At 28.8% G+C, this 24,666-nt stretch overlaps 3 protein-coding genes and 1 long non-coding RNA gene across 6 annotated transcripts; 3 read left to right on the forward strand and 1 right to left on the reverse strand.

Moving 5' to 3' along the window:
- The first annotated feature begins 60 nt into the window (after nt 1-60).
- Nucleotides 61-13,398, forward strand: LOC123270896 (serine-rich adhesin for platelets). Of its 3 annotated transcripts, none has more exons than XM_044737055.1 (6): nt 61-489; nt 3,304-4,112; nt 5,111-5,419; nt 6,458-7,521; nt 7,609-9,145; nt 13,247-13,398. In XM_044737055.1, exons 1-5 carry the CDS (start codon nt 129-131, stop codon nt 9,101-9,103), a joined length of 4,038 nt encoding a protein of 1,345 aa, XP_044592990.1. In that variant the 5' UTR covers nt 61-128; the 3' UTR covers nt 9,104-9,145; nt 13,247-13,398. The 3 variants fall into 3 exon arrangements, with proteins under 3 accessions (XP_044592990.1, XP_044592991.1, XP_044592989.1); XM_044737056.1 differs by having other exon boundaries at nt 7,693-9,145; XM_044737054.1 differs by having other exon boundaries at nt 62-489; nt 6,458-9,145.
- LOC123270905 lies at nt 4,344-4,770 on the forward strand. Its single transcript, XR_006510717.1, has 2 exons — nt 4,344-4,441; nt 4,688-4,770. It is a non-coding gene; the product is annotated as an uncharacterized LOC123270905 (long non-coding RNA).
- Nucleotides 13,399-14,872: 1,474 nt separating the features above from the next.
- Nucleotides 14,873-19,119, forward strand: LOC123270903. The gene is made up of 2 exons (XM_044737069.1): nt 14,873-14,950; nt 17,552-19,119. Exon 2 carries the CDS (start codon nt 17,555-17,557, stop codon nt 19,091-19,093), a length of 1,539 nt encoding a protein of 512 aa, XP_044593004.1. The 5' UTR covers nt 14,873-14,950; nt 17,552-17,554; the 3' UTR covers nt 19,094-19,119.
- A 2,259-nt stretch (nt 19,120-21,378) lies between these two features.
- On the reverse strand, nt 21,379-24,286 carry LOC123270898 (serine/threonine-protein phosphatase 6 regulatory ankyrin repeat subunit C-like). The gene is made up of 2 exons (XM_044737058.1): nt 24,208-24,286; nt 21,379-23,516 (listed from the first exon to the last, which is right to left on the reverse strand). The coding sequence occupies exon 2, from the start codon at nt 23,499-23,501 to the stop codon at nt 21,501-21,503; it is 2,001 nt and encodes a 666-aa protein (XP_044592993.1). The 5' UTR covers nt 23,502-23,516; nt 24,208-24,286; the 3' UTR covers nt 21,379-21,500.
- Nucleotides 24,287-24,666: the final 380 nt, after the last annotated feature.

Consider the following 24,666-nt stretch of genomic DNA (forward strand, 5'->3'; position numbering starts at 1 on the left):
ATAATGTTGTAAATAAAACAGTGACTGTTTTTGTGGTGTTCAAAAAATTGTTTTTAAAAAATAAAATAAATTAATAATATAAAAAAATATCTAAAATTAATTAATTAATTAATAAAAAAAAATAAAAAATGAACGACAGTGCCTGTTTAGTGCAAGATTGTGATTTGATATCAAATAATTCAGAATCAATAACAATCAATTCAACAGAATCACGTCACAAATCAATTTCTGATGACGATAATGATGGTGATGGTGATGACGGTAAACAACAGACGACCTTGGATCAGTTTAATGCATTAATAACTATTAATGCAACTGTTGATGATGATGATGATGATCATAATCATGTTAAGGGTGATGACAATGATGATGTTGATGGTGGTGATCAGCTTTCACTGAATATCCTCGGTGAAACATCACGTGTCAGTTTTCCCGATGACGATCGTCTGATCACTGGTTACTTGGAACCCGCCAATCCATGGGAACAAGGTAAAAATATTTACTTGTCATAATTTATTATATATTTTAAATATAAATATATATTCTAGATCTATCCCTAGATATAATACAATACCTGGTACATTGACTCATCAACTAACAAATCATTTTGTTTCACAATAAACTAATTTTAACGCACCTATGTTGCAATGTACTTCATAGGTTTGTTAATTAATTAACTAGACCTAAATTTTTTTTAATAGGTTGAAAATTAATAATAATAAAGTTAGCCGACATTTTTAATTTTTTGATTTTGCTTTATTCATTAAATTAGAACTAAAAAATAATTTTTAAAAATTGCACTTATAGTTATTCAATTTTGTTATTTAAATTTAAAAAAAAAGTTTTTTGTTATTTTTTTTTTAATAAAAAAAAATTATCAAAATTTTTAGATATCGGTTAATTTTATTTCTATTAAAAGTTATATATTTAAGTTAGCAGTACTAGAAAATTTTTTTATTTTTTTTTTTAACTAACAAATTATTTTAAAAAAATTGCATTCTTTATTTTTTTAAATTTCTATATGTTAATTTTTTTTTGCTACCATTTATTTGTTAACAAATTGCTAAATCTGTCCTGAATTAATTATAAAAAATTATGTACTAAAGTTAGTAGTCTTGACCATTATTTTATTTTTTTTTCTTAATAAACATTTGTTTTAAAAATTTAATTTTTAAAAATTTCTACATGTCAATTTTTTTTGCCATAATTTATTTGTTAAAAAAATTATTAAATATCTGTTAAATTAATTTTGATAAAAATTATTTGTAAAAAATTTAACAGACATCTGTAAATTTTTTAAATAATTAAATTATAGTAAAAAAAATTAATCAAAACATTCTACATGTAAAAATTTTATAAAATTATGAGTAAGAATTTTTAAAAACATTTTTTTTTTATAATAATTGATTTATTAAAAAATTCCAAGCTGCTAATTTTAGTATTATGATTTTTATTTTTTTTTTTTAGTTTTTTATTATTAATCTATTTTGATTTTTTCAGACACTGATTCATTAGAGGGAAATTCTGTTCTGCCAAATTTTACTGCTTTTAAAAAAAAAAATTCTGTAGAAAATTCTTTATTTTATTGCAGATAATTTATGGATATTAATTAAATTAAACTTTCTGAATATCTGATAATTTTAGGATAATAATAATATTGTTTTAGCTTTAACTAAACGTAAAAAAATAATTTTTTAATTTTAATGCTCTAAATTCATTTTAAAAATTTTATTTTAACTTATTAATAATTTTTTTGAATAATTTAAAATATTTAAATGAATTTGAAGTGTAAAAAATTAAATAGAATGAGATGTGGGCCATTAGCTCATAGCCTCTTCGCCTAAATACCGATATTTTAGTCATTATTTCACAATAGGATTCTATGATACTAATTGGTATCTGAGATTAATTTTCTTTTAATAGTTTATACTATTTGATTATAATTAAACTCTCTAATAAAAATTTATTAGTCATTTTCTTAGAAAATTTTTAAAAATAATTAGTGTAAAATATGAATAATGTTTTAATTTTTAATTTTTAACTCATATTTTGTTAAAGCTATAATAAATATTTGTCTTAATTTGAAATTTTTTAAAGAGTTATTATATTTGAATATAAATTATTTTCAATGATAAAAAATTTTTCAAACTTTGGCAAAACAGAATTTTATAATTTACAGTTGATTTTTTTTAGAAAATATTAATAAAAAATTAATCTTATTTCAGGTTTTAAGAATTTCTTGCATTACATACTGAGAAAATAAATTTGACTTGAAAAAAAAATGAGCAAAATTGTATTAAAAAATAAATTTGTTTAAAATTTTAAACAATCGTTTCTTAGCTGAAGAATTTTATTTCTTACTATAAAAAAAATTTATTTTTTATTATAAAATTACTAAATTTTTTTAAAAATACATTTTTTCTCTTAGTACCCAATTATTGGACAAAAAAAAATTTTCTTTGAATAAATAAAAAATTTTCTTAAATCTTAAATTTTAATTAAATCAATTTACCCGTTAATTTGATTAAAATTGAAGAGACACATGATTTTCTTCTAAATTGTAATTTAAGTTGAGTATCAAAAGGGTATCTTTTCATTTTTGATTAATCGAGACAAAAAACTGGTTGTCTTCAATTATAAATATTTTTATTAAACTTTCTTAATTTGCCTTTAAAGGGCTATTGATTATGAAGCTACAATTTGATTTTTATTAAAAAACCTTTATAATTCTCGAAGTAATTAATATTTTAAAGTTCAAAAAAATGCTCTTTTAAACCATGAAAAGATACCTTTTTAAAAATTAGCTCCTAATTTAATTTTATTCAATTTTCTAGATCAAATTTCATAACATAGGTAAAATTATTTAATAAATTAATAAATAATACATAAAGTACATAGTAATAATACATACTAATACATAAAGTCATATTAAATAAAAAAAAAACCTGAATGTTTGTATAAAAAAATTGTAAAAAATGAAAATAAGCACAGATATAAAATGAGAAATTGTTCTTCTATCGATGTAATATCTACTCGTACACATTCAGCAGAAAAATGTATAACTTACAAAGGCTTCAACTATTATAATAAATTACCAGACAATAAAAGCTTAGAAAATAGATTAAAAAGCTTTAACCAACTATTAAAGTACTATGTTAAAAATACGTATTGGCAAAAAAACATTTACTTGATTGAGAATTTTTTGAAAAATTTTCTTTAAATGTAAAATTGAATAACAAATTGCTAATAAATAAAGATTATTATTATAAAAAATAATCTTACCCAAATATTTATTTTTTGCAGCGCACGGTGTGACTTTAGAAAGTTTATTAAAAGCATACGAAGAATCCTGTGAAAAACACGGCAGCATCCCATTAAAAAATGTGATAAGTCAACTAGAAAAATTAGATCTAACGTCAAACAACGAGCGACATCCAGAACTTTCCCTAAAAAATGAAGAATTGACAAAAGCAACTTCAGAACCTTTGGAAGAAATATTCAGGCGGCTGCAATTCATCAAAATAGATTTAGAATCTTCGGGATTAGATGACGAGAGTGCAGAAACATTATTTGACATATTTGAGTACTACGAATCAGCGAAGCACGTTAATATTTCTCACAATGGCAACATAGGAGCTCGAGGTTGGCTAGCATGTGGTCTGATGATCAAAAGGACTTTGTGTCTAGAGCAGCTGGACATACGCGACATTGTCCTTACCCAACAGCACATGAATATCTTAAAACGTCCATTACAATTTGCGGCTCATCTACAGACACTTAAACTTGAAAATTGCGGTCTAGCTGGACGCGCTTTTGTAATTTTAGCCGCTGCATTAAAAGTTTGTACTGGTTTAAAGGAATTGCACTTGGCGGATAATAATTTGGCCAAGTGCGACGCTGTTCTTTTGGGAGGAATGCTTAAAATTAATCACCACTTACAATTGTTGGATGTTAGTAATAATAATTTACAAGACGGTGGGGTTAAAGAAATTTTGAAGGGATTAATTGCACAAGCTATTGAAGAACACAACGAAGCTCGTGGTCTAGGTGTTTTAATTTTGTGGAACAATCATTTTGGGCGAGATTCTTCGGATGTTTTTTCTGATGTATTGGTATGTAAAAATTTTTTTTATTTTTAAAAGTTGGGTCAAGATTAAATATTTATTTTTAGTAGTAACCTTGCAGTCACTACGTGACTGCTGTGATTTGTGAACTATACAAAATTAAAATAATGACTTTTGTTAAATTGCACTGTATTTTCTTAAATATTTAAGTTTTTAAAGATATAAGCTCATCTTGGTGTTATACTCATCAAGACCTTTCATTTGAGTACCCACATGCATTTTTGATATATTTTTCATGTATACATATATATTACATATATATATATATATAATATATATAAATATATGAAAAATTGATGTGGGTACTCAAATGAAAGGTCTCGATAAGTGTAATGTCGGAGTGAGCTTATATCTTTGAAAATGTCAGTGGTTGAAAAGATACAAGGTAATTTCTTAATTATTGATATATTTAAAGATATAAGCTCATCCTGATGTTACATTTATCAAGACCTTTCATTTGAGTACCCACATGCCATTTTTTATATATTTTATATATATGATATTTGTGAAATATATAAATATATAAAATATAAGAAAAATTGATGTGGGTACTTAAATGCAAGGTCTCGATGGGTGTAATATCGGGTTGAGCTTATATCTTTAAAAATGTCAGTGGTTGAAAAGATACAAGGTAATTTCTTATTTATTGATATTTTTAAAGATATAAGCCCATCCTAATGTTAGATTCATCAAGAGCTTTCATTTGAGTACCCACATGCATTTTTGTATATTTTTCATATATTCATATATATAATATATATAAATATATAAAAAATTGATGTGGGTACTCAAATAAAAGGTCTTGATGATCGTAATGTCGAAGTGAGCTTATATCTTTAAAAATGTCAATATTTCACAAGATACAAGGTCATTTCTTAATTATGTATTTTCTACATTGAGAAGAAATAGCTTAGAATTTTTTTCATTCAATAAATTTAAAATATAATCTTAAAAAAAGTTCTTATAAAAATAAATCCTCATTCCAGACGCACTCAAAAACATTAGAAACGTTAAATATCGGTCAAAACGCCATGGGAGATGAGTTTTTGGAGGTGTGTAAAAACTCGTTGCGGCGAAATCAAACCCTGCTGCAACTAGGGGTCCAATCAACGGGGCTAATTTCCAAAGGGATTCTCGCACTAGCTGAAATAATCGAAATGAATGACACCCTGGAACGAATAGACCTGCGGGACAACAATCTCCAATTAACTGGCTTAACCTTTTTATCTCTAGCGTTAAAGAAGAATACTAGTGTAACTCGGATTGACTTGGACGAAAAAGCAATCAGTAAAATAGTAAGTTTCAAAAACTCAATAAACTTAAAATTTCAATCATATTTAAAAAATATAAATAAATTTAAATTTGGTCACTTAATCATTAATTAATTCATTAAGTCATTAATTATTGACATTTTTATAGATATAAGCTCATCCTGATGTTACGCTCATCGAGACCTTTCATTTCAGTACCCACATGCATTTTTCATATATTTTTCATATATTCATATATATAATATACATAAATATATAAAATTTATGAAAAATTAATGTGGGTACTCAAATGAAAGGTCTCGATTAGAGTAACAACAAGATGAGCTTACATCCTCAAAAATGTTATCAGAGAACAAATTACAATGTCATATCTTAACTGTTGACATTTTTGAAGATATAAGCTCATTCCGATGTTACGCTCATTAAGACCTTTCATTTGAGTACTCACATGTATTTTTGATATATTTTTCATATATACATATAGACATATATATAAATATATATATATATAATATACATAAATATATGAAAAATTGATGTGGGTACTTAAATGAAAGATCTCGATAAGCGTAACATCATGATGAGTTCATATCGTCAAAAATGTTATCAGGAAACAAAATACAATGCCATTTCTTAATTATTGACATTTTTAAAGATATAAACTCATCTGGGTAATACACTCATCAAGACCTTTCATTTGAGTACCCACATGCATTTTCATATATTTTTCATACATATATATATATATATATATATATATATATATATATATATATATATATATGTATGAAAAATATATGAAATATATGAAAAATTGATGTGGGTACTCAAATGAAAGGTCTTGATGAGCGTTACATCTGGATGAGCTTATATTGTTAAAAATGTTGTTATTAAACAAAATACAATATCATTTCTTAATTATTGCTATTTTTGAAGATCTAAGCCCATCAATAACATAGTTATAATTCATTATCCAAAATATCTGTGACCAAATTTTAATTAGAAGTTCAATAACTATTCTACGAAGAGGATTCAAAAATAATTATTTATTGTTTGATTTAGCCGGCAATGGCCGATCAGTACCTAGAACTAATCAACGAAATTCGCGGCTACTGCGAGCGCAACGAAGAATTGCACGACAAAGATTCAAGCACATCAGAATCAACAAGCCCGGAACACAGGAGTAGAGTATCAAGCGTTAGCTCGCGTAAGATCTCGTTGACTTGTCAGACACTGCCAGCACGTTCACCTCCTTTAACGGGTACCACGAGCGAGGTGATTGCCGTCGGTACCACAAAAACGTCATCGTCATTACCATCGACGTCAACGATGCAAACGGCGAAACGTACAACCGGTGGACGTTTGCGTTCACCAGCGCCCTCGCCAATTCCCTCGCCCGTGGCAAGCCCGATCCCAAGTCCTTCTCGAAATCGTTTCGTCGTTTCACGTGTCTCTGAAACTTCACTAAGTTCTACTAATTCATCAGCGTCATCATCACCCGTCACACCACCACCGTCATTTTCATCCTCTCCCACTATTTCCTCCTCCCCGTCATCAGCCTCCTCCACATCAACTTGTTTCTTCCCGCCAGATGGGTCACGTTTTCGCGTTACTATTGTTACACCTGCCTTAAAGATAAACGAGACCGAATTTACCGACTCTGATGATTCTGACAGTGTCTTTGTTAACCAACCGTCGGTAAGGCCCGAAATCAGGCCCACTATCGTCGAAAAACCTTTAGAATTGAATTTTGAGCCCTCGAAAATTGATTCTGAACCTCAATCTAACTTACCTACGTTATCTCCAGAAGAAATAGATAATTTATCAGAAATGAGGCTTGAGTCGGTAACAAAAGTACCTGATTTATCTACAGAAGATTCGGAATTAAACATAACAACAATTAAATCTAGCTTTACCACTGAAATAACGCCCAATTTTAAAACAGACATAATAACGCCGACTTTCAAATCTGAAATAATAATCCCTACCTTATCAACAGAATCTAACCTTAATTTATCAGATTGTACTGACTCTACCTTACCGACAGTCGAATTTAGGCCAGATGAAACTTTAATAAGGCCCAATGTACTAAATGAATTCATAGAATCAAATTTGGTGGAAATGAACCAATCTAAAGAAACTATAGTAAATCTGGGTCAATCTGAAGACAATATAGTAAATCTTGGCCAATCTAAAGAAGCTATAATGCCTATCCAATCTAAAGAAGCTATAATGCATACCCAATCTAAAGAAACTATAGTAAATCTTGGCCAATCTGGAGAAACTATAATCCCTACCCAATCTAAAGAAGCTATAATGCCTACCCAATCTAAAGAAACTATAGTAAGGCTTACCCAATCTGAAGAAAATATAATCCCTACCCAATCTACAGAAACTATAGTAAATCTGGGTCAATCTAAAGAAACTATAGTGAATCTTACCCAATCTAAAGAAGCTATAATGCCTACCCAATTTAAAGAAGCTATGATGGCTACCCAATCTAACGAAGCTATAGTAAGGCTTACCGAATCTAAAGAATCTATAAAAACTTTAAGGCCTGAATCTTCTGAAGAAAGGTTAGATTCTAATGACTTAAGATTAAGCGAATTAGAAATAGAACTTGAAGAATCATCACAGAGTAACGAAAGGCTAATTGACTTGTCTGATTCTAACGAATATAAAAATAGTTCTGCAGTACCGACTGATGGTAAAGAATATTCTAGTTCTACATTACCGACTAGAGAATCAAAATTAGATACAAGGCCTGTTACGTTAACTGAACAAAGTATAGTAGAGTCTAGAGCACAATCATCACAATCATCTAACCCTTCATCGAGTCTCGATCGTCTTTTGAGCCTTTTTCAAAACCCCGGGAGCCTGTTTACCGCTTCTGCGTTTGAACCTACGGTATATAATAACACTTCGCCGTTTAGTCATGTTTCAAGCATGATGGCGCTAGGTGACAGGTTCCAAAAGTTTTTGCGCGAAGGCCTGATTGATTCTAATGATAAATGTAAAAAAGAATCATCAGATTGTGCATTTAAAGGCAGTAAAGTACCTGTTGAGGATAATAATCATCTTAAAAATGATTTAACGTTACCAATGACGTTAAACGTCACTAATTGTGATAACACAAACATCAGTATTAATCATCCTAATTTAATAAATAATGATACTCATTTATTAAGTAATCTAACGTGTGATATAAGTGTAAATAATTTATTAGATGATATTACGGTTGATAAGGACCATAATAATATATTAGTTGATGATAGTAATGATTTGTTACATCCAGAAGTAGAAATTATTTATGAACATTGTGAATCTTTTGATGATCATCAAAATTCAAATTTAATTGAGAACAATGATGAGGAAGCTTCTTTTTCACAAAATTTATTGATTGATAGATCGGTTGATAGATCTGTTGCTCATCGTAATAGTCAAGATTCTGGAATTGAAGAGACTAATACTTGCGAAGATAATCTGGATGGTTTTGCTGGGAGTTTGGACTCTGGTATTGAATCTGAGTGCTCCTCGGTTTGTGTTAAGACAGATGAAATTGTTAATGATGAGGCTGATGATATTGCTCGAGATGGAGGCGTTAATGATAATGATAATAATGATGATGAAAGAAGATTGGAAGAAATAAAAAAGGCTTTTAACATTCCTGTTTCTAATAATGACGATGATATTTGTTCAAATTCATAGCCTTGGATCTTGAAGGATTGAATTTTTTAATTTTTTTATCAAGTGAGTGGTGATTAACAAATTAATTATTATTAATATTAATATTATAAGGTTACTTATATATGGGTGATTCTCTGTAAGGACGTCTTAAGGAAGTTCGAGCGAATCTAATGTAAAAAATAATTTCCAACTTTGAAATTAAGTATACCTATAAATATATACGTAATTTACCTAATCGCAAAATTTAAAAAAGATTCACCGTTTAGTTACTTGAATATTAAATTTTAAAAATCACATATTTTATCTCCTTATACAAGGGCTCTTATGGCGGACAAACGTTTTGTCGAGACTTTAATTATTTTTTTCAATATTAACCTCTTAACTTTAACGGATAAAAAACTATACACAAGAAACTTGGATTATTGCAAAATATAAAAACAATTTAATAATAATACATTACGGATATAATTTTTGAAATATTTAAAGTCAAATTTTATGATTGTAACTGGTTTATCGTCAGCCATTTATTCGAATAAAGATTTGACAACATCGCGTCAACAGCTGAGAAAAAACAAAAGGATAGAAATATAGTTGCAGAGAGAGATATGTTTAACTCACACACTCATCCACGTCTCAGGTTATGGGTATAATCAAGCGAGCTATTGCTAAATCTGTTTATTTATTCCGGCAAGTAATAAATACCAATAGTATATTACACATCTAGGGCAGTAAAGTAAGAAATGTCTCAGATCACATGTAATTGTTGTCCGAGGCGAAGCCGAGGTCAACAAACATGTGATCTGAGGCTTTCTTATTTACTTCCCGAGGAGTGTATACTATTTTTTTGTCCGACGAAGGCGGAAAGCGGCAACTTAGTTTAGCGCAGCGGGACGAAAGTTGCCACTTTCCGCCCGGAGGGCAGAAATAGTATATTACACATCTAGGGCAGTAAAATAAGAAATGTCTCAGATCACATGTAATTGTTGTCCGAGGCGAAGCCGAGGTCAATAAACATGTGATCTGAGGCTTTCTTATTTACTGCCCGTGGTGTGTATACTATTTTTCTCCTCGACGGAGGCGGAAAGCGGCATTTTCGTTTAGCGCAGCGGGACGAAAGTTGACGCTTTCCGCCCGGAGGTGAGAAAAAGTTATTTTTCTCCCCTCCGGGCGGAAAGCGTCAATTTTCCGCCCGCTGCGCTAAATGAAAATGCCGCTTTCCCCCTCCGTCAAGGAGAAATAGTATATTACACACCTAGGGAAGTAAAGTAAGAAATGTCTCAGATCACATGTAATTGTTATCCGAGGCGAAGCCGAGGTCAACAAACATGTGATCTGAGGCTTTCTTATTTACTTCCCGTGGAGTGTATACTATTTTTTTGTCCGACGAAGGCGGAAAGCGGCAACTTTGTTTAGCGCAGCGGGACGAAAGTTGCCACTTTCCGCCCGGAGGGCAAAAAAATAGTATTCTCACCTCGGGCAGGAAATAAGAAAGCCTCAGATCACATGTTTGTCGACCTCGGCTTCGCCTCGGTCAACAATTACATGTAATCTGAGACATTTCTTATTTTCCTGCCCTAGGTACGAAAAATACTATTATTACTTTACTTTATTAAGGAGGTCCTTTCGCCGCCAATGTAAAATAAAAAATATTAGATTATAAGTAAATTTAATTTTTTTCTAATAGTTAAGGTCCTTATTTATCTTATAGTGAGGTTTAAATTATACTTTACCGGACAAATTTTTGAAAAAATAAAATTTTTAAATGTTAGTATTTGTTCAGAGTCTTACGAGAAAATCATACGTTTGCAGTATTTCTCGAATTATACTATCAGTCATGGATTAGATGAAGTAAAAAAAAACTAAAAATCAGATTTTCGAAATATTCAGGTTTCTTTTTTTGCAATAAAATATATCAGTTACCGAGATATTTATTGAGAAATTAATATTTAAAAATCACAAAAAATTCTCAAGTTACCTACAATAAAATGGAGTCAAAAGATTTGGCAACGTTGCGTAGCGCGCGAGCTTCAGATCATTCAATAAATTCAAACTAAACTTTAACGCGCTTATGTTTTTCATGCATACTTATTAGTTAATTTATTGTTAACAAATTTTAATAATTCATAATTGAAAAATAAAACAATAATTAAAAAATACTAGCATTCCTGCCATGAGACATTAGAATGTTATGGTCTTGTGACTAAACATTTTTAATTAATTTATTTATTTACACTGACTGCAAAAAGTTAAACACGGTTAAGGTTATATTGTGCAAATAAAAATGTAAACAACGGAAATAAAGCGTTGCCAAATCACGGACAGGTAACTAACAGCTGATTTACAACAGTCAAATTAATTTTTGTATTTAACTATTTTTTTTTTTAATTTTTAAAATTTCAACGATTAATGCCTTATATACTATTTATTTTTTAATTTTAGGAATTTTTATGGGTTTTGTATTTTAATTTATTGAAAATTTACTACTACAGTTGTTATGACTCAACTGGAGCGAAAGGACTTCCTTAAATAAGTAAAAATCATCAATTATTAAATTGTTTAAATTATTTTAAATTAAAATAAAGAATTTTGACGAATATTGGGAAAACTAAAATTAAAAAAAAATTTTAACACTATTTTGACTCATTAGTTACGCTCGAACTTCCTTAAATCTGTATAAAATTGTTCGACCAAATTATTTTTGATTTTATTAGAAAAAAAATTACAATCGGCTTAATCATAATTAATAAACAGCCGAATTAATTTTTGCTTTTTCGATATTTGTGTATCTTTTGCCATATATAACATCACCGGGGATTGTTTTTTTGAAGTTATACTTCTTTAGGCGCGTTATGAAAAAATTATGAGTGTAAATTTTTATGATGCGCGCGCAGCACCGTCACACGAAAATCTACATGTTGTAGTTGGCCACAGAATAGAATATCCGAACAAAAAAACAGTTTCACTGTAAAAAAAAATCGCGCCAAGTCTACGTTCATAGGACTATTAAGAAAAAAAAAATTTTTTTTTATTTACAAAAAGATATAAAATAAAAAAATTAAAAAATCCAAGTAACCGATATGATTGTATTTGATTTTCGGAAATTAAAAAAAATTTTATTGTAAATTTGAAAATTAAAAAAAAAAATTTGCAACGTATTTAGTGTGCGTGGTTGCAAAATATTTTACTTTTAAAGAAATTCGTAAAATCTATTTACCAGGACTTTAAAAAAATTGAAATACACAATGACGCATGACATTAAATAAAATGCCGATAAAGCGCTAACAGCCCTATGGTTATTAGCTCAAGGCTAGTTAGGTCCTTATAAACCTTACAAAAGGTAAAATAACACGCTGGATTTTTTTTTGGCTTTGAACTTCTGGCAGGGGACTGTTCTTAAAATGCCTGGGACAAACTTTGGTTTAATGAATTTAATGAAACAAATTAATTTTCGGTACTTTTTATTGAAGACGATTGTTAGTTAACTAATTAAGTTTATAAACATAGACCAAATTATATATTATTGACGAATAACTTAAATTTTAATCTTAAAGTTTTAATTTTGGGAATGGGACAGCCCAAGGGACTGTTCTTTCGGTGGTTTACAAATTTATAGCAAAAAAACCAAAATTTATTTCATTTTAGTTTTCAATGCTCCAAATAGAAATGTTTTTTTACTTTCGTAACAAATTTTTTTTAGTAACAAAATAACAATTTTTCTAATAAAAAAATGCCTGGGACAGTAAAAAACATCCTTACGGAGAATCACCCATATACATAAGACGGATTTTTTTGATACAAATATTTCTTCCCAATTTTTGACATTCGTAACTAAATTAAAGATTCTAAAACTTGTGTTTTGTTTTTAATTATATTGGTAATTAATTTACATTTTTTTGTTTATTTTTAAAACATCTATTGATAAAATTGTTGAAAATTTAAATTTTAAGAAGAAATGAATTTTTTAAAATTATTTCTATTTGCCCGCTTCGCTTTGAGGTGTGCAATTTTTATCATCTAGAATTTAGACTGATTAATAGAATATACATTAGTATTTTTATTGATAATTCTAAATAATTCAATTAAACGCGAAAAAAAAAATTTTTTAATTAAAAAAAAAAAATCGTATTTTATTATTCGTCAATAATTAATAAAATTTTGGCTTAGTATCTGACGAAGAAATACCCGAGAGTAAAATTCAAGCGAAAAAAGAACTTCAAAGTAACCTATATCGCTTCCAATTGCCCGAAGAATTTGATGACGTCACCGACGAGCTTGAACCAGAGTACCAACGATACGCAAAATGGCGGATATAAATTTTTAAAAATCACCAATTTAATATTTAAAAATAACCTATAAGCTTATAAACATATAAAAGACATTTCATACAAAATATTTCAATAAATTTTAGCTTAAATTATTAAATTATTAAAAATTTTAACCATGTTGTAAATTTTTTTATTCATCAAGTTATACAATCGTACATTACAAAAAAAAAATTATTTTTACGATCTCATTCCCGGTGTCTTGCTATAAATATAGTAAATATTGTATATTATATGCCGAGTGCCACGAGATTTAACAATATCATTGTTTAAGCTCAGTTTTATCTCGTGCCACTTTTTTTTGAATAAAATTTTTAAGTTTAAAACAATCTTTGTCAATTGAAGAAATAAAAAATTGGGTTAGTTTATTTTATTTGTAATAAATTTGTAATTTAAAGTGAATTTTAACGTTAAAAGCTGAAACTCAACAAAATGGCCGCCGGAACTCGACAAAATGGCCGTCGGAACTTTAAATTAGTTTGGCGCGTCGCCGCTCGAGTTTGAAATTTTTCCCGCCATTTCTTCAATTGACTAAGCGTTCGAAAATTAACTTTAAAAACTAGACTATGTTTTAAAAATTTATTTTTAATTTATTAAATTTTTAAAATATAGTCTTGCTATAAAAAAAAATTTAAGTTGTAAATATGTGTGACTGATTTAATGAATAATTTGGTAAAAAAAAATTTTTTTCAATATTGAAGCGATATATATATGTAATAAAATACACTCTTAAAGGAACTTAATGAATTGTTACTAATAATTAATCTTAATCATGAAGAAATAATAATACGCGTTGATTGTTGGAATAAAAAAATAATAAAAAGTGTTATATTATATCGTTAAAAATCTATATTTGTATATAAATGTATATATAGTTAAATATATACATTTATAAATTTTTGTGTATAATAAAATACAAATATATTAAATGAATATGAATGAATGACAAATCAGTTGATATTTGTAAATAATTAATTTTAAGATAATATTCTTCATTGTTTATTAATAATGCTAAATTGTAAACTTAATATAATTATATATAAGAAATAAAATATAAATAAATATCGGTTATCAATAAAACGAAAATTTATGTTTTAATTTATTTACCTACTTTTGTTTTTATTAATTTTTTTTTTTTTTTTTTTCTTATTAAAGTCGTATCTTCGCAAATGAAGAAATTTTAAAAATATTAAAACGTCAAATTTTTAACAAATATATAATATATAAAAATGTAGAAAACTTTTAATTTAAAAATGAAATGAGAAAATAAATTAGATAAATTTATTTCTTCTAGAAATAAAAAATTTATTTAAAATTGCATTATTAAATTTTTTAAATTTAACGCGCCAAATTTTTGAATTTAAATTAGGGAGCTAAGTTTTAGTTGTGAATTCTGCCGCTGTCGCTGTCAAAACAAAATCATAATCTCTAACCAAACGAACGTTACGCAGTGCGTTGGAGTCTCCAACTTGAGCTCAACAGGTAAACAATCAATTTGCAAGTGTAAAATTGTTAACACATTTTTAAGTTAGTAACAAAATTTCAGGTTAGTACTATAAAACATTCTGTAAAATTTATGACATTAAAGTTAGCAGACACTTAAAGAAGTTCGAGCGAATCTAATGTAAAAAATAATTTCCAACTTTGAGCTTTGAAATTAAGTATACGTATAATTAAATATGTAATTTATCTAATCCCAAAATTTAAAAGAGATTCACCGTTTAGTTACTTAGATATTAAATTTTAAAAATCACATATTTTATCTCTTTATACACGGGCTCTTATGGCGGACAAACGTTTTGTCGAGACTTTAATTCACAGATTCGGTAGAATCTGGCGCCAAGTTCCGTTCAAATCCGTTGTAAACGGAGCGCCAGACTACCGACTATGTTTACTGTAAGCAGAACGGTTTTTTGAGGCTGCGAAATTTTATTTAATTCTACGGTACTTTTTTTTACCCAATTTGTTTATCATAACAGTAATTCATAATTTATTTCACCGTATTAATTAATTATATTTACTTATAACAATTTATTTACTTGAAATTATTAAATTTTATCAGCACATACTATAGCTCGCTCACAAATTTCGATCCTGACTTTTTTTTGATGGAGAAAGGTCAGCGCCACAGACTATATAAAATAAAAATGTGTAGTAATCCTCCTATAGATAAGCAACTACAGTTAAAAAAAGTAATTCAGAGCTTACATTTACGGCCGCCAGGGTGCACTGGAATTACATCTACATAAACTGTAGCTTCAAGGGGATAGTTTGCAGTAAAAAATGCAGTCAACACGAGATTTAAGTTGTTATCAATTGTAAATTTTCATTATAATTACAAAAAATACTAAAATCCGAACAAAAACAGTTTCACTGTAAAAAAGTCGCGCCAAGTTCACGTTCATAAGACTATTAGGAAAAAAAAATTTTTTTCTTTACAAAACATACAAAATAAAAAATTAAAAATTCAAGTAACCGATATGATTGTTTATGATTTTCGGAAATTAAAAAAAATTTTATTGTAAATTTAAAAATAAAAAAAAAAATTTTAGAACGTACTTGGTGTGCGTCATTGTGTATTTCAATTTTTTTAAAGTCCTAGTAAATAGATTTTACGAATTTCATCAAAAGTAAAATATTTTGCAACCACGCACACTAAATACGTTCTAAAATTTTTTTTTTAATTTTTAAATTTACAATAAAATTTTTTTTAATTTCCGAAAATCATAAACAATCATATCGGTTACTTGAATTTTTTAATTTTTTTATTTTGTATGTTTTTGTAAAGAAAAAAAAAATTTTTTTTTTCCTAATAGTCTTATGAACGTGAACTTGGCGCGACTTTTTTACAGTGAAACTGTTTTTGTTCGGATTATTTTTTTCAATATCAACCTCCCAATTTTAACGGATAAAAAACTATACACAAGAAACTTTTTATTTTATTACTTTACTTTATTAAATAAATAAAAATCATCAATTATTAAATTGTTTAAATTATTTTAAATTAAAATAAAGAATTTTTACGAATATTGGGAAGACTAAAATTAAAAAAAAAATTTAATATTATTTTGACTCATTAGTTATTCTCGAACTTCCTTAATCATTTTTTAATTTTATTCAAAAGAAAACTATTTTGAAAAAATTAAATTTTAAATTTTTTTTTTTAATTTCTACATGTTAATATTTTTAACTTCCCGCTAAGAAAATCGAAGATTTTAAAAAATCGGGAAGTTATTGGTTTTACCCCGTTTTTCGAAAATCGAGTTTTCATCAGATCTCGACGTTTTGAGGTCATAGGAAGCTTCCCTGACTACTCCCGCGAGGTTGTCACTATGTCTGTATGTGAAAGTGTGTGAACCGCTTATAACTTTTGAACGGCTGATTCGATTTTATCGCGGTTGGTGCCATTTGAAATGGCTTAGCCAAACTTAGATTTTAAGTATAATTTGGACCGATTTGGATCAGTAGATTTTGAGAAATCTTAAAAAAACTAAGAAAAAAAATTTTTTTAAATGTGGTTTTTTTTTGGATAACTTTTAAACGGCTCCACCGATCGATTCCAAAAACTAATCAGCTCTATACAATAAAAAACCACGTCGATCGCCACCAAGCTGGTCGAAATCGGTTAATTCGTTCGAGAGATATCGTGAACGAAAGAAAACCGAAAAAAGTGTTTTTTCGGGATTACTCCGAAATTTTCCGTTCGATCAATTAAAACCTGAAAATAACTTATGAGGATGATAAAACTGCGTCGAATGCCGCCAACCGCGTGAAAATCGGTTGCTCCATTCAAAAGTTATTGCAGTTTGGAAATTCCAAAAATAGTGTTCTATGAAACTTCTATCAGACTTTTGAGCTGGGAGAGCTCAAATGCATAGAAATATTATCTCTTTGAACTCAGCGAGCTCAAAATATCACATAAATTATATTTTGAGCTCAAAAATGTCATAAGTACAATTTTAAGCGCCCAGGTATGGAATTAGCGGGAAGTTGCAGGGATGGCCTTTAGGGTGAACCGTTTTTCTAATTTTTTTTTTTTTGCTATAATTTATTTGTTACAAAAATTGTCAAATATTTGCCAAATTAATCCCTAAAACTTCATAAAATTATAAAAATAAATAAAGCAAAAAATTTATCTTGTTTCCAGGTTATGGCTGAAATCTCGTGTTACCATTCCCTCCTGTACGATGCAATCAAAGTCAGCCATTGGATAACAATCCGCAGACTATTAGAACGTCTGGACGTAAACAGTGTCTTAACAAAAACCGGACCTGAAGCAGGCTTCACAGCGCTCCACTTAGCCTGCTTGGAGAACAACGAACCCTTGGTAAGATTTTTAATTTACGATAATAACGCGAACGTTGAAGTACCAGCTGATGATGGCACCCTTCCGATTCATTTAGCCGGCTTACTCGGGCGCAGTAAAATTCTATTGGCTCTATTTGGAGCAAGCGCTAATATTGACGCTAAATTTGGGCGGGAAATTTTCTCTAAGTACGCTAAAAAAGGCAGATGCTTTTGGTCCGATGATTTTGGGGATGAGATAACACTGCTGACTTACGCAGTTATAAATGAAAAAGTGAGGTTAGCCGAGTCATTGATAGGTTTTGAAGCGGATGTTATGGTAAAGAGTATTAATAACAAAACTCTATTGATGTATGCAATAGAAGATGATAATTACAAACTAGCTATTGAAATGATCAAAGCTTGCGAAGATTGTGATGATCTATCACTTTTAGATGCCGTTGATAACGACGGCTTGCGTGCAATTCATTACATAGAGCACAGAGAAAAGTATCGAGATTATAGATATGATGAATACCAATTGGGTTTTATGAGGCAAAAGTATAGTTTAGTGGAGAAGTTAATTGATTTGAATGTTGATATCAATGCGACTGCTAATGGCAACTCTGATACATTGCTTCTCAATATGGCGGCGTACAGAGGATGCGTGCCAGTTGTTAGAACTTTGATGGCGCTGTATGACGCTTCTGTAGAGACTGAAGCTTTGTGTTATGCAGCTTATCCAATAGAATATCCTGAGAAATATTGCCGTTGGCATGATTTTCTGGCACTGGATGAAGATGTGGAACGGAACAGAGAACTTTGTATTGAGGTTATAGTGAAGAATTTTACGAACCGACGCATATTTGGTCTACCTGTACATCCAGATGAATTATGGTATATGGATAACTTGATTGCTGAAAATCCTAGAGTTAGAAACTTGGTGAAGAGTCATGAGAAGGTTTTCATTAATAGATTTCTCAAAGAGAATTTTGTTCACTATGGAAATGAAAGTGCAACAGTTTATGATATTGCGATGATGATTTCTGATAGGAGAATGTTGAAGAGACTTGTTGGGAATAAGGAACATATTGAAGCTATTAAAAAGGCTATTGGTGGGGTTAGGGATTGGTACGATTCTGATAGTGAAGATTGTGATGATGATGATGATGATTACTTGTTGTGTCTTGATTTGGATCCTCTGCCTGCTACTTATAGGGGTTTTACTAATATGTTGATGGAGATTATTGGAAAGGCTGAAAAAAAAAGCGAGCTTTTAGATATGCTAAGCAAAATTGCACACCTCAAAAAAGCTATTCCTTTGCCGTATGAAATTATTTTATGGGCTGTTGATTATTTGAGTAACAAGGATTTGGAAAAGTTTGTTAATTGTTTTTACAGTTAGGTGTATGCATTAATTCGTTTTGTTATAAGTATTTAACTATATTTTTAGAGGAAAAAAATATTATTTAATTATTTATGTTATTGTGAAGATATTAAATAATGTATTTGTATTTTTCTATTTTTATATTAAATAGATGAAGGTTTTTTAAATAAAAAAATTTTAAGCTAGAAGTATTTTCAAGACAGTGTGGAAATAAATAATGTTGAGTTTTTAAAAAATTATTAATAAAGTTTAATAATTGATAATTATTACGGTTTTCTATTTAATAACGTTAATATCTAATCTATATTTATTAAGAGAATAAGCAAAATTTTGTGGCCAGTGTATTTATATGATAAAATGGGTTTTTATAGTTAAATTTAGTGTTATTGCAAAGGTCTTGACTGGAATTTGTGCATTTTCAAGGTTTTATATCATTCCCACCGATAGTTAATTTATTATGATAAGTGTAAGCTGCATTCAAAAATGCTGTATCTCTAGATACATAATTAAGAAATGACCTTGTATCTTGTGAACTATTGACATTTTTAAAGATATAAACTCATCCCTACGTTACACTCATCAAGACCTTTCATTTAAGTACCCACATCACTTTTTCATATATTTTATATATTTATATATTTCAGAAATATCATATATATAAAATATATAAAAAATGCCATGTGGGAATTCAAATGAAATCTGTCTGATTATTTTTTCAATTACGGAAAAATTCCCACTGAGTAGGTCTCCCCCTTTCCCCTATCCGTTCTTTCCCAACTCCCTTAAAATTTGCTTTAATATGGCTCTTTACCGTAAGATGGACGGTGGCGTTGTTTGCTCGGTGGGTCTTATATACGTGACTGAATAAAGTAGTCAGTACTTGTCTCGGATAGCTTAACTGGTAGAGCCCTTGGCGCGTAACCGAGAGATCTGGGTTCGATTCCCAGTCTGGGCTGTCTGATTATTTTTTCAATTACGGAAAAATTCCCACTGAGTAGGTCTCCCCCTATCCCCTATCCGTTCTTTCCCAACTCCCTTAAAATTTGCTTTAATATGGCAAATAATCAGTCTCGATGAGTGTAACATCAGGATGAGCTTATATCTTTAAAAATGTCAATAATTAAGAAATAACCTTGTATCTTGTGAACTATTGACATTTTTAAAGTTATATCTTCGCCGCATATAGTCTTTTTTCAACTCTTTATTATCAACATATGCTCCGCTCTATATTATCAACACAATCTTTCAACTCTTTTATTATCAACATATTCTCCACTCTTTTTATAATCAACATGTTCTCCACTTTTTATTATTATATTCTCCGCTTTTATAATCAACATATCATTTTCGCACATAACTCTATTCTCAATGCGGCTGTGGACCGACTTGTGCTTTCTGTACTGTATTTACCCTATTCCTCACCCCTTTCTATCGGTTGTTGGAATAGTGGCGATGGGGAAACCACAGAGAAAACCCATGCCAGTACAGTGACAATTTAATATAATAAAATGAGATAATTTTTAATACATCTATTAAGACAATTTTTAAGATAAAATATAACACAATTTTTAAGACAAAAGATCAGACAATTTTCGAGACATTATATAAAACAACTCATGACTTTGAATATCTAAATTTGAATTTAGCCGCGCTTTTTGATGTGGAAAAGTCGCGTTCAAGTAAGGAAATTTCAGTCGGTAACTTAATCAGCTGTTAGGTAAAAAATAAATAATTAAAAAAATTCTAATAATGAATTTTGAAAAAATTATAACTAAGCTTTTATCCATCGAATATATTTTTTTTATTTTTAAAAATATAAGTTAACCATAAAAACATATCTAATTCTAAATTTAGACGTACATTATTTCTAATTATTGTTATAAGTGCATTTATATACTTATTATCAAACTTACTCTATAATTGTTGATATATTAAATATGATATTTTTACGATAGAATTCAATTAAAAATAAAATATTTATTTTATGTAGTAATTTAGACATTCTCGTAGAGAAGAAATTAAAAAGAAGAAAGAAAAGGGTATCTAAAAAAAAGAATAAAATTTTACTTCTTCTTTTATTATACATATACAATATTTTATAAATCTTATTTCCTAAAATTAGTTATAAGATCATACATAATAATTTGTGGATATATGACAATAGAAGCTATGTATCATCTTCTTCCAAATATTCCATAAAAATAAAGTCCTATACAAGGAAGAATATATATTTTTTTATCAATTTAATGTTTTATAATTAATAATTTATTTATTTTTTCATTGAAAAACCTAACAGCTATATGGCTAATTACAAGGTTACAAAAAAGTGTAGATGAAAACATAACCCTATTTAAAAATACTGATTGAAAATAATTAAAAATGATGAAATTAGAATTTTCAATTCTTTTGTCTGTATGCAAGTAATTCATGAATTATTTAGAAGGGAATATTCATTGATTATATCTCTCAAATCACTATTACAAAAACAATCCATAATCTTCCGCATACAAGGATAAGGTAATTTCTTAATAATATTAAAAACAGTAAACCTATCAACTTGATCTAACAATTTCTTCCTAATCAGACTTTTGTAAAAGCGTGCTTTAATCACACTTTTATACTGCGCAAACTCATCTCCATAACCTCCAGACTTCAGAGACTCAAAAACAACTTCATTCTTCAGAAGCACCACCATTTTGTTCAAGTCCGCAGTGACGAAATCATACAAAGTAACATCATCATCATCATCATCATCATCATCATCACTAATACCATATTTCTTCATACCTTCAATTTCTTTCTCATATTCACTTAGATACTTCTTAGATTCTAAACCTCTAGAAATTAATTCTTCATAATCCCGTTTGTTAATACAAACATTCAAAAGTTTCATTTTTTCAAAATACTGACCCACAAAATCTATAAAACCTTCAAAGTCATCATCTTCTTTGCCGTTGTTTTTAAAAGCGTAATCTAACGGTGTGAAACCTTTATCACACACATTGTACTCAGCGCCAAACTCTACTAACAATTCAGCCGCCATTTTGTGTCGATACCAAAAAGCTTTATGAAGTAATGTAACTCCATTTTGATCCTTAATATTGACATCAAGCCCCCTTGTGGCCCAAACTTCAACAAACTTCCCAAAATTTTGATCATTAAGCAACGATTTGTTAAATTGAATCGCTAAATGCGGCAAAGAGTTAACTGACCTATCTTTCATCAGATCAACATACAATTGATACCTTACAAGCTTTTCCAAATTCTCAAACTTCAAAACAAGCTCAAGAATATCAAGATCAAGCCTTCTAGCAGCTGTAGTCAAAATGGCGTTCATGTTCACAAAATCTAATTCAATATTTTCATTTCTAATAAAAAATTCAACAATATTATAGTCTTCTTTCACAATATTCGCATTCCTCCTAGCGGACACTGCCGCAAGTATAGGTTTGTACCCTCTGTGGTCTTGGAAGTTAACATCAGCGCCTCTTGCGACTAGAAGCTTAACTATTTCTTCTCTGTGGTACTCGCAAGCTAGATACAGCGCAGTGTACTCTGTTCCGTAAGGCGTAAAGTATGTTTTATTGCAATCTTCGCCATTATTTAACAAAACTTCGACGACATTACAGTAGCCGTAGACAATAGCGATGTGAATTGGGTACAAATTGTACTGGTCGACGTTCTTAGGGGCGCTGCTGTAGTAAAAGTCGTACTTAATGTCCGCGCTCGCGCCATTTTGTAGCAGCAAGTCCGCCATTTTGCTGTCGCCGATTCGGCAAGCTATATACAGCGCAGTTTGCGATCCGTAACGCGAATAATTGATGGAATTGACGTTTATATTGCGTCTTAATAAAAGTTCTACGATTGAATAATAGTTTTTCTGCACGGCGATGCATAAAAAATTTTTGGCGGGCATCGCGGCGCTGATGTCGATTTCTGGGCATTTTTTTAGAAGCTTTTCGAGAAGCTTGTGGTGGCTGCTTTCTAACAAGTCTGCCAGAAGCTTCAAGTAGCTTTCGGGTGAAATATTCGAGTTGGTTATGTGATCCACGAGAATTTCAAGGATTTCTAGATTGCCGCGTTCTAGAGCGATGTCGAATGAATTTTGTTGGGATAGATTTTTTTTATCTATCTCTGCGCCAATTGCTAAGAATTTTTTGACAGTGTGAATTTTATTTGATTTCACGGCTAGGTTTAAGGGAGAGTTGAGGAATTTTTCAGTCGGACTGTTCACTGGGGTGTTTTTTGAGAGAAGATAGGTTATGATTTCGTCCTGAAGGTAGTCAGTGGCTAAGCAGAGGTATCTGTAGCCGGAAAACCAAGGATTGGATATTTTTAAAGGGTTTATTAGGTTTTCTACTGTTTTTAATTCGCCTTTTATTATTCCTGATATTAATTTGTCTTCTTCGGGGTTGAAATTGGCCATTTTTTTGAGTTTTTACTGTAAAAAAAAATTGAGGTTGGTAAAGAAGAAAAACTTTTGAATGAAGTTAAATTTATTTCAATCAAGAAAATTTTTTTAATAAAATTAAAAAAATAAACTTTTTTAAAATTATTTACTTGATTTAAATTAGTTTTTTTTTTTTTTTTTTAAATTAAATAGAAATTTTTTTTTCAACAAGAAATTTACTATAGAAAAAAACTTTTATTTCTTCAGCTAAAAAATAAAATTTTCAAAAAATTAATTTTTTATTTTATAAAAAAAATTTTTTTGCTTTTTAAAAAATTTATTTAATCAATAAAGTAAGCTCAAACTTATTTGTTAAATTGAAAAATCCCATAAATTATTTAAAAAAAAAAATAATATTAACCTAAAAATTAATATAATATAATCAAATTAAAAAAAAAAATTATTTAGTTGATTTAATTAATTTAAATTAATTTTTTTTGTATATAATTTTGTGAATAACATAATTTGAAGAAAATATTTTTAAAAATGAAATTAAGATCTATAAATATAATATTAAAATTGCACACCTCATAAAGCGAAGCTTAAACTTTTTTTAAATTTAAATTTGAATTTAGGTATATTAAAAAAAAACTTGATGTGCTTTATGTTAAATTTTTGGGAAGAAAAATGTATTATAGAATAAAAAAAGTGGGTCAAAAAATTTTATAAAAATTGTTCTTACCTTGAATTTATTTATTTATTTTTAAAAATTTATGGACCAACAGCTGTTAGATAAATCAAAACAATAACACAACAGCTGATTTCTAGAAATCGATTATTTTAGCTTCTTTACAATTTACAATTCTGCGCAACTCTTAGCGTAAAGCGCTAAGTTTAAAACTTTAAAAATATTAAAATTAATTATTTTATTTGCTGAAGAAATAAAAAATTTTTCTTATAGTAATTTTTTTTTGATGAAAAAAATTACTTTTAAATTTTTTATTGAAGTGAAACTTCTTTATCGACGTATGAGAAAAATTTTATAGCAATGTAAAAAAAAATCGTCACGATTTTCAGTTACGCGCCATGTTTTTTTTTTTTTTTTTAATTTAAATAATGTCAGAGTCGAAAAAATAACAATGATAATGATGATGAGATCATAATTGATAAATTACAATAATTATAATAAGAGCAATGATAA

The sequence above is a fragment of the Cotesia glomerata genome, linkage group LG8 (assembly GCF_020080835.1).
Source record: "Cotesia glomerata isolate CgM1 linkage group LG8, MPM_Cglom_v2.3, whole genome shotgun sequence".
Lineage (NCBI taxonomy): Eukaryota > Metazoa > Arthropoda > Insecta > Hymenoptera > Braconidae > Cotesia > Cotesia glomerata.

Bases quoted from the DNA above. Each gene is read 5' to 3' on its own strand.
- LOC123270896 (XM_044737054.1), top strand. From the start codon at position 129: ATGAACGACAGTGCCTGTTTAGTGCAAGATTGTGATTTGATATCAAAT. The intron at 4,113-5,110 runs GTATGTAAAAAT...TCCTCATTCCAG, and splicing joins ATGTTTTTTCTGATGTATTG to ACGCACTCAAAAACATTAGA. The intron at 5,420-6,457 runs GTAAGTTTCAAA...TGTTTGATTTAG, and splicing joins AAAAAGCAATCAGTAAAATA to CCGGCAATGGCCGATCAGTA.
- LOC123270903 (XM_044737069.1), top strand. From the start codon at position 17,555: ATGGCTGAAATCTCGTGTTACCATTCCCTCCTGTACGATGCAATCAAA.
- LOC123270898 (XM_044737058.1), bottom strand. From the start codon at position 23,501: ATGGCCAATTTCAACCCCGAAGAAGACAAATTAATATCAGGAATAATA.